Source organism: Amphichorda felina, assembly GCF_050947745.1.
Source record: "Amphichorda felina strain 45539 chromosome Unknown scaffold_1, whole genome shotgun sequence".
NCBI lineage: Eukaryota > Fungi > Ascomycota > Sordariomycetes > Hypocreales > Bionectriaceae > Amphichorda > Amphichorda felina.
In genome coordinates this window covers 2940222-2953909 of record NW_028145049.1, presented here as the reverse complement: position 1 = coordinate 2953909, position 13688 = coordinate 2940222, and the positions used below count along the sequence as shown (strand labels likewise).

Here is a 13688-nt window from a genome sequence, read left to right as displayed (position 1 = left end):
ATTAATACTACTGATATATGTAGTATCCGTACTATGCAACCGTCTGGGTAGTATTTGTATGGGTAGTTTGGGCGCAAGGGGCACACAGACACTTCTCCTTGGTACTTATGTAGGTATGTACGTACCATCACTTTTCTAAAATTGCTGCTCTACGAGTAAGCGAAGCCCTGCGAAGGGCGTGTGCGGCATACACGATGCTACGTACGAAGTAGTATGTATACGAGTACTCGCTGGGGTTGTTGTGGCTCTTGGAACCACAACAGCCACATACCAGTACCTAAGGGGTAAAACACGAGTACACGAAAAAGAAGACGTCGCAAAACGCAGATAGATACACTCACGCTCACAACAGCCACAGATTGATCCCAAGATCAAAATATATAGAGGTCTAATACTACTTGTAGCACATCCGCCCTAAAATAGATAGTAATTTCTTTCTACCGCCAGTCTACGAAGTACTCTCTTCCCCCAACCATCCTACCTACCTAGTACCTATACTTCGTACTTCGCCAACCCACATTCAGCTTTAACGTAGCTTCCTCCCCGATCCTATATTACTTATAAATCCTGTTTTCAATCCTATACCGTTGAAAACGACTAGCCATCCAATGATCCCCATCCTGGATTGATTCTATCTTGAAAGACGAAGCCTCTAGTTGACGCTTTAAAATTCCTATATGTAGGCAGACGCCCTGGTCCGGATACTATAACCAAATTTCTCATCGCCAGCACAGCATCGAGAGACGCTGCCTTGGGTCTATATCGGATTCTATTGCCTTCTTCTTGTTAATTTCATAACCAGGAAATGCAAGGAACTTGTCAATTTCGAAATAGAAACGCTCAAATATTGGCCTGGTGACTATAGTCGATCGAAATAGCGTAGCTGTGTGGGCCCGTCTTGAAGACAGATGGAACCATTGTCGGCAGCCCGTACGAAAAAGATGGCACATAATAAACGGGAGCCCGAAAGACTTGGAGCACAGGACCCAGATAGCCATGGGATGGGATCCGTATTGAGAAGTTGCCTTTACAGCCTCGATAGGGCTGGGCCCGATATATACTGATCCCAGCGTCAAGGGATTCCCAGAGTTCTTTGTCTTGCCCAATACCCGGCCCGCACCCGACGGAAATGGCTGGGCGACGGAGGCTTTTGAATGGCTCTTAGGCCCAATCTGGTAATTCTTTTGGGTAATTCTACACGCTGAAATGTCATATTGCGCGTATCAATCTTGCTAGTGTGAAAAGAAGCTGCTGTTGGAAGACCGCCGTAGTGAGTTGGAGGCTACAACCGCTATCATGTTACCCTTGAGCTGAGGAACAAGGCGAGATGCCGTCAACACCACAATCGCAAATTCATCACAAATGGGTCTCTTTTTGGAGTATTAGGTGAATCGGTGGAGTATGTGATCACTCGCATACATAATTGATACTCGCAACAAAGTAGACGTAGTCCGCATTTGAGCCAGGGGCTGGATCTAATACGCCGTTTGATGTGATGGCCACCACTAGTATATCGCGGAAATATTAAAACCTAGTGAACTAATCCTTGAGATTTTTGGATGGCCCCTTAACTGCGAAAGTACTAATTCCCATACGCCGTGAATGTACGGACACACCGCGATATTTGTGATCAGATCCCACTTTGTCTCCCAGCCTCAACGAAGCTATACTTCTTTAACTCCCTGCTTCTACGAGTAAAATCGGTGGCCTCAATACTGTGCTTTCAGACCTTTAGAACATTCCTGATTTTATAGTTATTGCCTCAGCATCGTACGCCTAATACCGGGCAAATAGTTGACAAAAATAGCGAGACACTATCATGATAATAGGTATATAGGTATATATATTCACAGGTGTATACACTCAATACCCATGCATATTTCAATTTATGTCTATGTTTATAATGGGTTCCTAGTTAGTTGTCAATTATTGTGGTTATATATATCATTCTCGGTATCTTATTAATTGATTGGCTCGTCCTGGACAGCTGAGACAGATCCAGCACCCACTATCGATTTGTGGAGGACATCTGGACCCTTATTCTGTGCGCCACAGATGGCGGTGCTGCGTGGGGGAAAATGCGACCAACCATAGCTCACCGCCCTGGAAAAGTTCCGTCCCCACCACAAAACTGCGCGGCAGAAAATTTCAGGATCTTAACCACCCATCGCCAGTCACCGCCTGACACCGAGGTAGCAGGCACGTTCTCGACGTATCTGCAGACTCAACATGTCGGAAGATGTGAAGACCACCCCCGTGGCCGCTCCTGCGGCGCCGACGAAGCCCCTGGGGATGCGCAAGAACGGTACGGTGCCCTCGCCGCTAACTCGAGGACCGGCGCAAGACTGATAGAGGTACCAGGCAAGCAATGGCACGAGCCGAAGAAGGCCTTTCGCCCTACCGCGGGACTCAAGTCTTACGAGAAGCGAACACAAGAGCGCGCCGCGCTCGCCCAAATGAAGGCCAGGGAGAAGGAGCTCAAGGATGAGAGGGAGCAGGAGCGCAAGGTACGGGTTGACCCGCGAGCAGAACTGAACCGTTGGGGCTGTGCGGATCGAAGCTGACAAGCTGCATTAACAGGACAAGATTGCCGCCATTAAGGAGAAGCGCGCTCAGAAGGAAGAGAAGGAGCGGTACGAGGAGCTTGCCGCTAAGATGCACAAGAAGCGCGTTGAGCGCCTGAAGCGCAAGGAGAAGCGCAACAAGCTCATTAACTCGTGAGGCGGGCAACGACGATGGAGCGAGCGACATGAGCGATTTACGATTTACGAAAGACGGGCGAAACTCGATCCCAGGCCGCTGATACCGACCTATCTAGGCGCACCTTTGGCGTTGGTTGGTCAGGCTCCTCGGAGGCTGTTGGGATGGAACCATCCCTTCCCCCTTCATCATACGATCCGCCATAAAATCCCATTCTGGCTCATTCAGAATTGCGCAGCAGAAATATTCCAATTGTCTGTAGCAAGGTCAGGGCGATTAGGAATGGGCACCGTGATCTGATCAGGAGTGGAAAGGACATCGGCATCATTCAATCTCGAGTCTACGTATCATCGCAAAATATACTAATTCCGTCCACTTTCTTCTATTTCAGGTGACATATATAGTATCATTGCCTAATAAGTAAAATCAATGCTTTATTGCCCGACGTACCTACGTATTTGAATGGGGTGGCTTATAGGTATGATGTACGGAGTATCCGTACCTTGTGGAGTGCAGGAGGCATGTGAAAGTGCCTTATGACGCCGCCCCACCCACGATGGTCACGCCCCCGTTCCCGCGCACCCGACTTGACGCTGGCCCCTGCCATTGACAACCTCCTGCGTCAGACCTTCAAATCTTGTTCTCGACACTCGATTGGGACGCGGCGCCATCCAAGGGATGGACATGCCATGGCAAACGCAAATGAACCGTCCGCGCAGACCTCGCCGCCGCAGCCCGGTGGGCGCCACCAGATAAAGCGCTCCCTGACCGAGCTAGCAGTGCCTGTCAAGCTCAAAAGCGGCCACCACTCCAAACACCCCGTCCAGCAACAAGTCCGCAAAGATCGCTACCAAGATGGCCGAGAGCCACAGACTGCGCATCCAGGTGCCATTCGCCACTCGCTCGATCTACCTCGCCCAGACGTCTTGAACGCCAGCCGACGTACCAGCGCCATGGCCTCACGGGACGACGACGTGAGCAGGGCCAATTCGAAGCAGCCGTCAAGCAAGGGCAGCAAGGATGGGAAGCTCCGCAAAGAGCTTGATAAAACTGATGGTCGAATTGAGTGAGTTATCTACGAGCACTATCCCGCGCTCACCCGAGCCGCAGTTCTCTCAGCTGACCAACCTCTCTCTACTCGCAGAGGCCTAAAGGAATCCCTTGTAGAACTCCACACCTTCTCCACGATGACCACGACACGGCTCGACGAGACATACTACGCCGTGCTCGAGAAGACGAGCGCCATGCAGAACACCATTGCGGCGCTCAAGGACCTCGCGGAGACATCGCGGAACATCTACGCAGGGTTCGAGAAGGAGTCGCGGGACCTCGAGGCCGAAATTGCCACCCAGCTCAGCGACCTGAGCCGCTTCGATGGGCAGCAGAGCACGATTGAGGCGCTGCAGCAGCGGATACAGAGCGGCAGGACCAAGGTGCAGTCCCTGAGCGGGCGAGTCGACGTTGTGCGCGACCGCGTGGAGGCCTGGGAGCGTGCGGACCAGGAGTGGCAGAACAGGACGCGCCGGCGGCTCAAGGTCATCTGGTCAGTCATGTTTGTCGCGACGGTGGCGGTCATCATGCTGTCCGTGGTGGCCAGCTTCTGGGGCTCAGAGGGCCCGACGGCGGACTCGCTCGACAGCAGCAGCAGCATCAGCAATGACGGCGTCAGCACTGACGACCCCAGGACTCGGACACTTCACTGCAGCTCACTCAACATTTCACGGAGCGTCCCGGTTCTTGGTGAGGACGGGGATGTTGGCTCGGGAGAGACGCTGCTCTGGAAGAGACCGCGGGAAGCTGACGAAAGACTGCACGAGTTCGACGAGCTATGAGCTATGTGGGGCATTTTCTTCATCTTGTGTGTTCTGTCTTTATTTTGCCAGGCTTTGGACAAGACGATACCCTTGAATTTGTACTTTTTTAATCCTTTGTAATGTTGGAACCAGTGTTGGCGGTCAAGGTCAACAGTGCGAGTAGGTGCCTCTCGAGAGACGACGCCCTAGCCCATCGTTATGTTGGACGCCGAGTGGGCTACTCTAACCGCTGACTACTTCTTTCTACGAGTACGGATTGAGTTCCAAATGGGGTTACATGTTGCGCGTGATCATAAGTCGTGATCCTGCCGAGTGGCTTGGGCCGGCCAAGCCGCATTCAAGGCTGGGGATCCATGGGGGCCAGTTGCCAGTGAGGAGTCGTCGAGTTTGACGCTACAGGTAATAGTTATTTTCTTAGTCGTTACCGTACTGAAGAATTATTGTCTTACCGAACATTACGCGTACTCGTACGCAAATAAGCAGGGCGCAATGAGCGCAATGAGCGCATTTCGCATTTTCCTGGTGTCTTGGCAGCCAAGACCTGTAACACGTCATACTACTAATATATGTACATCCATGGACGCGCCCTGGTTAGGGAACACAGGGCGCTTCAGACTGGTCGTACAGCGCACGGCATGGTTATAAATGATGTCGAGGACGCGGGAACTCGTCATGGGGTTGTCGAACCTTGCTTCCAGGGCGAGCCAAGTCCGCCACAGGAAAACTGTGCCGTCAATCCGGTGCAGGATCTTAATTAGGCCTGGTGTCAGCCCTCAGCAGCTGGACCCGTCAGCCCTGGAGCGGCTGGGGAGGACGCAGTGCAGCGTGCTGTGCAGCACTGCAACGTGCACTGTTGATAGTGCGCTGCCAATAACCACAGCGCTTGGCCACCCACCCACAGCTTGGCCTTTCCGCGGACCGCGCGTCCACTCCCCACAGCGTCTCCAAAACGCCCAAGCTAATCCCTAGTACTTAGGTTTGGCGGGGGGCCGCCAGATTGCCGCCAGATTACCTGGAGCTCCTCCTAACCTCCCTGCCCAACCATCCGCCTCCCTTTAGACCTCTCCCGATCGCAGACCTGAGCAGCTCATATTCCCCATCGTCCCCCGGAGCTTTTTTTTTTTCGCACCATATCACCGCCTGTTTTGCCCTGGACATGGCTGCTGAAGAGGCCGGCAAGGCTGACGATGGCGGGGCTGCCGCCCCCAACTCGACCTTCGACCTGCCTGTGCGCACTGCCAGCATTGGAGGCGCTCCTCCGCCGGGCCAGAGCTTGACGGGAAAGCAAGAGCATTGTGAGCATCTCCGGGCCTCGCTACGATTCCTAAGCTGACAACTCTTTTCCTCGTAGATCTCAAGCGGGAGCTCATCTCGGAGCAGGTAAAATGGGAAATCAGCGAGCTCAACTCCCCCACCGCCCTCCGGCGCTTTGGCGCTCCCTTCAAGTCGGACCAAGGCGAGGTCTCCCCTCAGGAGTCGGAGCTTCCCATCCTTAGATACATATTCGTCCACCATATTCGAGACTTTCCCTTCCTGGATAAGGCCCGCGAGCAGGAGTTCTGGCAGGATAAGCTGCAGGTGGTAAGTTGGGCACCTTTAAGCATCGCGAAACAAGGGGGGGGGGGGGGGCATGCCGCTGACCTCTTCTTCGCTGCTAGTTCCTCGAGTCCTTCGCCGGCAAGCAGATCTCGTCCTCCGAGGATCGCCTCGAGGAGACCAAGCGCCGCAAGCTGGCCATCAAGTCCCGGAAGCTCGTCGAGCTCATGATGGTCTCGGGCATTGGCACCTCGTCTGGCTTCGAAGAGCGCATCCGCTTCTCCGAGATCGAGATCGTCGACAGCAACGCCATCGACACGGGTGTCCTGCACAACACCCCCGAGGGTAACTACATCAACGGCTGGGACGTCAACGTCGCCGGCGTCCGCGTGACAACGGTCAAGGGCAAGCTCCGCACCCACAAGCATGCAGAGTTCCTGCTCCGCATCAAGAGGAAGGGGGAGCTGGAGCACTTTGTGGCCCGGAGGTACGGCGACTTCAGCAGGCTGCACAAGAGACTGCGCCTTGAGCTGCCGGGCAGGCCGTTGCCCACTCTGCCCAAGAAGAACAAGTCGGACTCGACCGCGAGCGGGCTTCGCGGGTGGGGCGCTGGTCAAGACTCTGATGGTGACTCGCTCTCGTCGGTTGAGACTCGCCGTACAAGGGTCTCGGTCCGCGAGGGGGCGTCTTCGTTTCTCTCCCCCGGTGACGGTGGTACGTGTTCCGTTCGTCACGCCGTGTTGCTCTGTTCAGTGCTGACCTGCCATTAGGCCGCCGCAAAGAGGGCTCCTCGTCAGCCTCCATACGATCTGGATTGTCGAGGAGACTTGGTTCCTCAAGTCCCAGGACCTCGGCTGATGGGCGCCTGGCTCCGCCAACACAAGCCCCCGAGGTTGGTGATCCAGCGCCTCTGCTATTGACACGTTTGCTAACATTAGCTCAGGAAATCATTCTTTGGCGCGAGAACCAAAGAGTGTCGCTTCGTGCTTTTATCAGATCACTATTACACAACCCTCAAATCGCCAACACCAAGGCCATGCAAGAGTTCCTTGGCGGTGATCAAATCACGCCGACAGATGATGACGTTGATGACATTATGCGGAGAAAGCAGTTAGATGAGAAGCGCATTGAGGAGCAAAAGAAATTCTATGAGATTGCTCGGAAACGTGCTGCTGACTTGGACGAGTATATGGAACAGTCAGTGTACTTTCTTCACTTTGGCAAAAGGGCAGTGCTAACATATAGTTCCAGGTTCCGGCGAGACATTGTTGAACGGAACGGTCTGACAAAGCTCTTTGCAGAAATCAAGGAGAAGGAGACGATACCGGACCTCAGCATCCAGTACCGGAAGTTTGCCGAATGGCTCCGGATCGAGATCGCTGCCGTCATCTACCACATCTTCCTCGCCGAAGACAATTCCCCAGAGCTCTTCGCCCAGGCCAAGCGCATACACTCACTCATCCCCTACAGCGTCATCAAGAATGTTATCCGTATAGCAAACCCGGCGGCGGTCATGTCCGCCGTTCTGGATGTCTTCTTGGCCCAGCCTTTTGGATCGCGATCTCTGATGCAACGCATCTTCTCTCTGACACTGCACGATGGTATTAGGAGCTTCCAGAAATCCATCGATATCCTGGACGCAAAGATTGGTGATGAGGCATTCACAACGAAGCTGCAGGCTTACACTAGGGCCGAGGAGCACATCAAGGTTGCCATTCGGGAAGAGGCCGAGTCTGAGGAGATTGACCTCATTGTGACCATCTTGCGCTCGGACATGCTCGAGCCCGAGTTGACTGGGGAGCAGATCCAGAGGCTGTTCAATGCGTATGTGGCATTCAACAATGCGGTTGAGAATATCGACGAAGAATTGCGGCAGGGTGCACAGCTGTTTTCTTATCTGAAGCAGCTGTTGAAGCTCTGCACGCGGCAGCGTGATAAGGAGATGATGCTTCAATTGATCGAGGAGCCTGTGACTTTGCAGCTCTTCCGTGACCTGTTCACCATCTTCTACGAACCACTGGTGAGAGTTTACAAGTCCGCCAATGTGTACAACAGCGTCACGGATTTTGCCGTCTTCATCGACGACATCATCCAGGTATGCCGCCCGATTACCCTTCTGTTTCTAAACTAGTGCTAACAAGCAGCTATAGGTCGTGGACAAGTGCCGGGAGCAGGACGCCTCGGCCGACCCTAACCAGACTGTCCAGGCATTCATTGACCTGTGCCAGCGCCATGAGCACAACTTCTACAAGTTTGTCCACGAGGTTCACGTGCACGACAACGGGCTCTTCACGCAGCTGATGGGGTGGATCGAGGGTATCTTGGAGTTCCTCCGCCACGGCCCAACCAACGGCACCCTTAATGTCAATGCCTTGTTCGAGGGCGGGGTGGGAACCGACGCGGTGGACAAGGAGAAGGCCATCACTGAGATCAACTCCCTCATCGGGTGGCAGGAGGCCCGGAAGAGGTGGCACAACGATAAGACGAGGCAGAAGATGGCGGCCGAGGGCCACGCCGACAGCGGCTTGATGCCCACCGGCTTCAAGTCGTCCGACTTTGGCCTCGACGGGGAGGACCTGGAGGACATGGCGTACGACGACGGGTCAGACTCGGAGGCTGAAGCTGAGGCAGAGGACGAGCTGGACCCCATCGAGGCGGAGCGGCGACGGCGGTCGAAGCGGCAGGATAGGTTGCGCCGCACCGCTGGCGAGCCGGCCAAGCCACCCGTCTCGGAGGTACACAAGCTCAGGGACAACTTCCTGGTCATGCTGCGGCAGGTTCTGGCAGACTAACTTTAGATGGTACCCATTCGGGGACCCTGACGAATTACGGCCACATGGAAAGGTTATAACTAGAGGTTGGGAAGCGTGGGGCGGCTGGCTCTGCGGGCTTACACGTTTGTACTAGAGAACAGGGTACACAAGTCGTCCAGGTAGACTTGACGTCTGGTATATTTAGTATAGAATTTATTTCATATCTCAAGCCTAGTTTCTGTAGTTTTCCATATCAATAGCCCATTGATAGTTGTTCCAATCATTCATTCCGACAGCCAGTGTGATCCGCGAGTCTCCCCATTACTCTGAAAACAACAAGTAGGCAAACATATCGTGTTAGAAAACTAGGCTATCAGTCAACAAGCAAAAGTTTCCCCCGCCGGACTACAAGGCAACGTTTCAGAGCCTATGCTCTATGCCATATCTCCGAGCAAGCAACGACGGAAACCAGTCCTCTTGATGAGACCAGCCGACCAAAGCAGGATCTTCTTTACCATACCAAAAGCTAAACCGGCAGCTGAGCCAGGATCTGCCCAAAGCCCGTGGTGAACTGTCTCAGCCCACCGACCATGTTCTCGAGCTCGCGGAGTCGACCGCCCATCTGGTACAGCTCCGCCTCCAGCGCGTGGACCTGGGCTTCCTTCTCATCTCTCTCGCGCTCCAGCGCCTGAATCCGGGCCTGCAGCTGAGGGGTTTCTGGGCTAGACCTCGCGCCTCGCTGGGCGGGGAAGCCACCTCTGTGGGTTCTGATGACGATGGAACGGCGCGACGGGCGCGACGTGCCGGGGCGAGGGGTTCGCCTTTGGGGGGACGGTGATGGGGTCACCAGCAAGATCTCTGGTGGCACTGAAGATAGTGAAGAATCGGAAACGGACCGTCGCCTCTGGGATCTCAGAATGCGGGTGGGTGAAACGGGCACCGGGGTTGGGACTGACGCCTCATCGCGGGCGGCTTCATCTGGATATTTGCGTTTGAAAGTCCTCCACCATCCCTGCCGAGCGCAGGCTTCCAGGCCAAACATCTCCTTCAGAATAATATAGTGTGCTCGGTTGAAGGTCCGTGGGTTCCGGGCCCTGGTGTTGATGCGATGCTGGGAGCATGATTTGACGTGGGAGGGTGTGTCGGACATGCTGACAAGATCACAGAATGTTTCTCGTTCGTTTTTGGTCAGGGTCGACTTGACATCGTTCCAGACAACGTACAGTTTGTTGTACGTATCAACGTCACGGGCGGTCTCGCCATTGTAACGGGGGAACATGGCATCTGTTTCCGGTGTTGATATCTCACTATTGTAACTGGGGGCAATGACGTCTTTGTCTGGAGTCGCAATCTCGCTCTGTTCTTCCATGTTGGCGTGGGGAGGTTGAGTATGTTATGTTCTAACGTGAGGCTGAAAGGGTGAGATGGTGGTGACGATGATAGAAGGTGAGAGATGTCAAGTTCAGGGGTATATCAGAGTTTCGAATATCTATATTGAGGTGGCATTTACTGGCCGCTTGCTTCAGTCTCTGTAGTCTCCACATCGCCCTCACCATCACCCTCGCCCTCATCCTCTCCGCCTTTCTGCTTCCGCAGATGTTCCATGCCGTAGAGGAGGCTCCGAACTTCTGACTCGGTCACTTCGAGGTCGCCGGTCTCAATGGCGTCCTCTTCCACGTGGGAGGTGGTGTCCACGGCAAGTCTCCCGTCGCTCGTCGTCAGAGAAAAGATGTTTAGGTTCTTGGCGGGGGTTTCGCTCCCGGGGTCGATGGCGGCAAGGATCTTTGGAGCGCTACCATCCTCAGATATGATGCTCAGCGCGAGGGGGTTTCCTGGGAGCTGGATAACTCCAGGGTGGTTGAGGGCGTTGTTATCCGTGAGCTGCCATGAGAAGATTGCCTTGATGCTGCAGGTGTGTTAGTCATAAGCGCAAGGATATTTCTAGACATGAGAGAACCTACTCTTCGCATATCGCCAGGATGTAGGTGAGATTTCCAGCCTCAGCCGGATAGGCCAGCGAGTAGAGATTGGAAACTGCAACCTTTGAAGTCTCCGGGCTGATCTCCTGGGCCAAGGAGAGGACACCTGTCTTGGACAGGAGACTTCCAGAGAGCCAGTTCCACAGGAAGAGGTCAGTGTCGCCTCCGCCCGAGATGAGCACATCTCCCCTCGTAGGTGGAATCACCAACGCGCCGACAAAATCTCTGTGGCCCATGCAGAACCTTTCAATGATATGTGCCTGCGGCATGTATCTAGACACTCGGATGTGCTCATCACGGTCCCCAGTGATAATGTATCTCCGGCCTTCACGCTCCCCCAGCACAAGAGCCGTCAACATGGAGACGTGGCCGAGTTGCAGCGTCAGCTCAAAATCAGGGACGTCGGGCTTGGACTCTGCGTCACCCTTTTCAAGGCGAGCCTTCTCGAGCTGCTTCTGCTGGGCCTTGAGGGCGACCAGATTTCTCTTGGAGTGAACGGTCAGCTCGTTGGCTGCAGGCTGTGTGAGCGGTTTCGGCGCAGGGCGCAAGGTTGGCGCGATGGGAGTCCCATCAGGGATGAGAGGCAGTGAGTAGACGTCGCCAAACTTGTCGGCGCATAGAATCTGCGAGTCGGGACCAATAGCGACGGCACTCGGACGCTTGGGCATAGCTCTATGCCAATGTTAGCGGACTGGAGGCACTGTTGGCGGGAATTTCCTGACCTATGGCTAAGGTTGGAGAGATGGCCAGCTCCATCATGTTCAAAAACCCAGATAGTCTTATCATGGCCGGTGACAGCCAGCAGATGTTTCCCGTCGGCGGTGCTCGTCAGATGAGTGACAATGGGACGATCGGGAACCTTGGACACAGTGCGGCCAGACTTGGCATGCTGGTGAGCCGATTTGCCCTTCTTTCTCTTATTCCGGCCGCCCTTTGCAGATGCGGCATCTTCTTGGACTGGCTCGCCTTCGGTGGGTTTGGATGCGCTTACATCCTCTGCGCCAGTCGTCTTCTGCCGTTTGGCAGGGGGTTGGTCTTCGTCTTGAGCCTCTTCTTGATCCTCTTCTTGGGGCTCCTTTTCTGCTTCGGCATTGTTCTTCACCGCTTCAGCAACCTTCTCGACATCCGGGTGCTTCCATGTTGAGATGAGTTTTCCGTCTTGGGCGCTGAAGGTCTGGATCTGGCCGGATCGAGCAGCAAAGATGATGCCGCCATTGGCATGGACCTGGTTGTACGGAATTTTCATGATTGTATGAGCCTCGATGTTCTGGCTACGCAAACAATTGAAGATTATTTGAGTAGAAGATGACTCAGTGAGTGGCGGTAGACATGCCGTGAGATGTGTCTAGTGCTCTTCATGGCAGGAAGCTCCGAGAAAAGCTGTATGAGGTTGTTGCCGATGCAAGCAAGCAAGGTACGTACCGCTGGAGGTGGGGCCCGCTCTGCGCCATGCCCAGTCCCGCCTAGCGTCCCGCAAGCCCTAAGCGGGTGCAACACCTCCAACACATTTTCTGGCGCCGCACGCAAAATCCCGAAATCCCAGAAGAGTCAACTTTCCCGCGACAACTTCATTCAACCGATCGCATATACCCATACACTTGCCCTTAAACAACCTGCCTTCATAAAAAAAGAAGATATGGGGGGCAAGACTAGCAACAAGGCCGGCTACTTCGACAAGCTCAAGGGCTTGCTCGAGGAGTACAAGTCGGTCTTCATCGTCGAGATTGACAATGTCTCGTCTCAGCAGATGCACGAGATCCGCGCGTCCATGCGCGGACAGGCTGTCGTCCTGATGGGCAAGAACACCATGGTAAGCCTGATTGACCCAAGATGGGGAGCTCCCTGAACAGGAGCCCTGGCGCGCGTTGCAATTTTTTTCTTTGCTGACCACCCAAATACAGGTTCGCCGTGCCCTCAAGACCTTCATCCCCGACCACCCCGAGTACGAGCGCTTCCTGCCCTTCGTCAAGGGCAACGTCGGCTTCGTCTTCACCAACAGCGACCTCAAGGAGGTCCGTGAAAAGATCCTGTCCAACAAGGTCGCTGCCCCTGCCCGTGCTGGTGCTCTGGCTCCCGCCGATGTCTGGGTCCCCGCTGGCAACACCGGCATGGAGCCCGGCAAGACCTCTTTCTTCCAGGCCCTCGGTGTCCCCACCAAGATTGCCCGTGGTACCATTGAGATCACCACCGACCTGAAGCTCGTCGAGGCCGGCACCAAGGTCGGCCCCTCCGAGGCTACCCTGCTCAACATGCTCAACATCTCCCCCTTCACCTACGGTATGGGCATCTCGCAGGTCTACGACGAGGGTCAGACCTTCCCCTCCACCATTCTCGACATTGGTGAGGAGCAGCTCCTGGCCACTCTCTCCACGGCCATCACCACCATCGCCACCGTCTCCCTGGCCATCAACTTCCCCACCCTCCCCTCCGTCATCCACTCCGTCTTCAACACCTACAAGAACGTTCTTGCCGTCGCTGTTGAGACCGAGTACACCTGGCCCGAGATTGAGGAGCTCAAGGACCGCATCGCCAACCCCGACGCCTACGCCGCCGCCGCCCCCGCTGCCGCTGCCGGTGGCGCCGAGGAGGCTGCCAAGCCCGCTGAGGAGGAGGAGGAGGCCGAGGACTCTGACGACGAGGGCTTCGGTGGTCTCTTGTACGTGACCCGTGAACCCCGCTCCGCAACGGACGAGAAGCTAACATGGTGCGCAGTGACTAAACGAAGACTCTTGGACTCGGCGACCACGTCGAAGGAGTGTTCAGAGCTGCGGCTCGGATGGCGAGATATGGTGCTACATAGATCACTAACCGGTCTGCTGCTGAGCGCACTGCGGCGGGAAAATGAGACACCGATTCTCGATGAACATCGAAAGTGCCAGCCATTGTGACGGGTGATGAATGCAAGC

The 13688-nt window shown here is 54.9% G+C and overlaps 6 protein-coding genes across 6 annotated transcripts; 4 read left to right on the top strand and 2 right to left on the bottom strand.

The window, feature by feature from the left end:
- Positions 1-2229: 2229 nt before the first annotated feature.
- CGR1_1 (CGR1 family protein) lies at positions 2230-2721 on the top strand (the record flags this gene model as incomplete). Its single annotated transcript, XM_083190446.1, has 3 exons — positions 2230-2305; positions 2362-2507; positions 2581-2721. 3 exons carry the CDS (start codon positions 2230-2232, stop codon positions 2719-2721), a joined length of 363 nt encoding a protein of 120 aa, XP_083054305.1.
- A 668-nt stretch (positions 2722-3389) lies between these two features.
- ACO1O0_000949 (uncharacterized protein) lies at positions 3390-4532 on the top strand (the record flags this gene model as incomplete). Its single annotated transcript, XM_083190445.1, has 2 exons — positions 3390-3766; positions 3845-4532. The coding sequence occupies 2 exons, from the start codon at positions 3390-3392 to the stop codon at positions 4530-4532; spliced, it is 1065 nt and encodes a 354-aa protein (XP_083054304.1).
- A 1138-nt stretch (positions 4533-5670) lies between these two features.
- ACO1O0_000948 (PX domain-containing protein) lies at positions 5671-8842 on the top strand (the record flags this gene model as incomplete). The annotated part of the gene is made up of 7 exons (XM_083190444.1): positions 5671-5809; positions 5866-6095; positions 6173-6764; positions 6821-6942; positions 6994-7247; positions 7302-8145; positions 8201-8842. The coding sequence occupies 7 exons, from the start codon at positions 5671-5673 to the stop codon at positions 8840-8842; spliced, it is 2823 nt and encodes a 940-aa protein (XP_083054303.1).
- Positions 8843-9329: 487 nt separating this feature from the next.
- On the bottom strand, positions 9330-10172 carry ACO1O0_000947 (uncharacterized protein; the record flags this gene model as incomplete). Its single annotated transcript, XM_083190443.1, has 2 exons — positions 9330-10087; positions 10112-10172. The coding sequence occupies 2 exons, from the start codon at positions 10170-10172 to the stop codon at positions 9330-9332; spliced, it is 819 nt and encodes a 272-aa protein (XP_083054302.1).
- Positions 10173-10309: 137 nt separating this feature from the next.
- Positions 10310-12028, bottom strand: TRM82 (uncharacterized protein; the record flags this gene model as incomplete). The annotated part of the gene is made up of 3 exons (XM_083190442.1): positions 10310-10709; positions 10765-11454; positions 11505-12028. The coding sequence occupies 3 exons, from the start codon at positions 12026-12028 to the stop codon at positions 10310-10312; spliced, it is 1614 nt and encodes a 537-aa protein (XP_083054301.1).
- Positions 12029-12418: 390 nt separating this feature from the next.
- Positions 12419-13501, top strand: RPP0 (60S ribosomal protein uL10; the record flags this gene model as incomplete). Its single annotated transcript, XM_083190441.1, has 3 exons — positions 12419-12592; positions 12684-13438; positions 13495-13501. 3 exons carry the CDS (start codon positions 12419-12421, stop codon positions 13499-13501), a joined length of 936 nt encoding a protein of 311 aa, XP_083054300.1.
- Between the last annotated feature and the right edge of the window lie 187 nt (positions 13502-13688).